The sequence below is a fragment of the Cyprinus carpio genome, chromosome B22 (assembly GCF_018340385.1).
Source record: "Cyprinus carpio isolate SPL01 chromosome B22, ASM1834038v1, whole genome shotgun sequence".
In the NCBI taxonomy this organism is placed as follows: Eukaryota; Metazoa; Chordata; class Actinopteri; order Cypriniformes; family Cyprinidae; genus Cyprinus; species Cyprinus carpio.
The window spans coordinates 9,867,740-9,869,489 of NC_056618.1; the positions used below are offsets into that span (position 1 = coordinate 9,867,740).

At 53.9% G+C, this 1,750-nt stretch overlaps 1 protein-coding gene across 1 annotated transcript; it reads left to right on the forward strand.

Annotated features, from left to right (window-relative positions):
• Nucleotides 1–288: 288 nt before the first annotated feature.
• LOC122141476 (S-antigen protein-like) lies at nt 289–1,494 on the forward strand. The gene has a single exon (XM_042748971.1). The coding sequence runs from the start codon at nt 289–291 to the stop codon at nt 1,492–1,494; it is 1,206 nt and encodes a 401-aa protein (XP_042604905.1).
• The last annotated feature ends 256 nt before the right edge of the window (nt 1,495–1,750 follow it).

Consider the following 1,750-nt stretch of genomic DNA (forward strand, 5'->3'; position numbering starts at 1 on the left):
AATCAGGCTGAGACCCCACAGACGGGTGTTTCTAAAGGGCCCCGCAGTAATCAGGCTGAGACCCCGCAGTCAGGTGTTGCTAAAGGGGTATGCAGTAATCAGGCTGAGACCCCTCAAACGGGTGTTCCTAAAGGGGCAAGCAGTAATCAGGCTGAGACCCCAAAGACAGGTGCTGCTAAAGGGGCAAGCGGTAATCAGGCTGAGACCCCACAGACGGGTGTTTCTAAAGGGCCCCGCAGTAATCAGGAAGTAAGTGACTAAGTGTGACGTGACATTCAGCCAAGTATAATGACCACTGAGACCCCAACTACAGTTGTTGCTAAAGGGGCAAGCGGTAATCAGCCTGAGACCCCTCAGATGGGTGTTTCTAAATGGCCACACAGTAATCAGGCTGAGACCCCACAGACAGGTGTTGCTAAAGGGGCAAGCAGTAATCAGGCTGAGACCCCAAAGACAGGTGCTGCTAAAGGGGCAAGCGGTAATCAGGCTGAGACCCCACAGACGGGTGTTTCTAAAGGGCCCCGCAGTAATCAGGCTGAGACCCCTCAAACAGGTGTTGCTAAAGGGCCAAGCAGTAATCAGGCTGAGACCCCAACTACAGTTGTTGCTAAAGGGGCAAGCGGTAATCAGCCTGAGACCCCTCAGATGGGTGTTTCTAAATGGCCACACAGTAATCAGGCTGAGACCCCACAGACGGGTGTTGCTAAAGGGACAAGCAGTAATCAGGCTGAGACCCCAAAGACAGGTGCTGCTAAAGGGGCAAGCAGTAATCAGGCTGAGACCCTGCAGACGGGTGTTGCTAAAGGGGCATGCAGTAATCAGGCTGAGACCCCAAAGACAGGTGCTGCTAAAGGGGCAAGCAGTAATCAGGCTAAGACCCCGCAGACGGGTGTTTCTAAAGGGCCCCGCAGTAATCAGGCTGAGACCCCACAGACGGGTGTTTCTAAAGGGCCCCGCAGTAATCAGGCTGAGACCCCGCAGACAGGTGTTGCTAAAGGGGCATGCAGTAATCAGGCTGAGACCCCAAAGACAGGTGCTGCTAAAGGGGAAAGCGGTAATCAGGCTAAGACCCCGCAGATGGGTGTTTCTATAGGGCCACGCAGTAATCAGGTTGAGACCCCACAGACGGGTGTTTCTAAAGGGCCCCGCAGTAATCAGGCTGAGACCCCAAAGACAGGTGCTGCTAAAGGGGCAAGCGGTAATCAGGCTAAGACCCCGCAGACAGGTGTTTCTAAAGGGCCCCGCAGTAATCAGGCTGAGACCCCACAGAGGGGTCTTTCTAAAGGGCCACACAGTAATCAGGCTGAGACCCCAAAGACAGGTGCTGCTAAAGGGGCAAGCGGTAATCAGGCTAAGACCCTGCAGACCGGTGTTTCTAAAGGGCCATGCGGTAATCAGACTGAGACCTCACAGACGGGTGTTTCTAAAGGGCCCCGCAGTAATCAGGCTGAGACCCCTCAGACGGCTGTTGCTAAAGGGGCAAGCAGTAATTAGGCTGAGACCCCAAAGACAGTTGTTGCTAAAGGGGCAAGCGGTAATCAGCCTAAGACCGCTCAGATGGGTGTTTCTAAATGGCCACACAGTAATCAGGCTGAGACCCCACAGGCGGGTGTTTCTAAAGGGCCACACAGTAATCAGGCTGAGACCCCACAGACAGGTGTTTCTAAAGGGCCATGCGGTAATCAGACTGAGAGCCCGCAGACGGGTGTTTCTAAAGGGCACACCGTTCAGTTTCAGTAGATTATTTTAC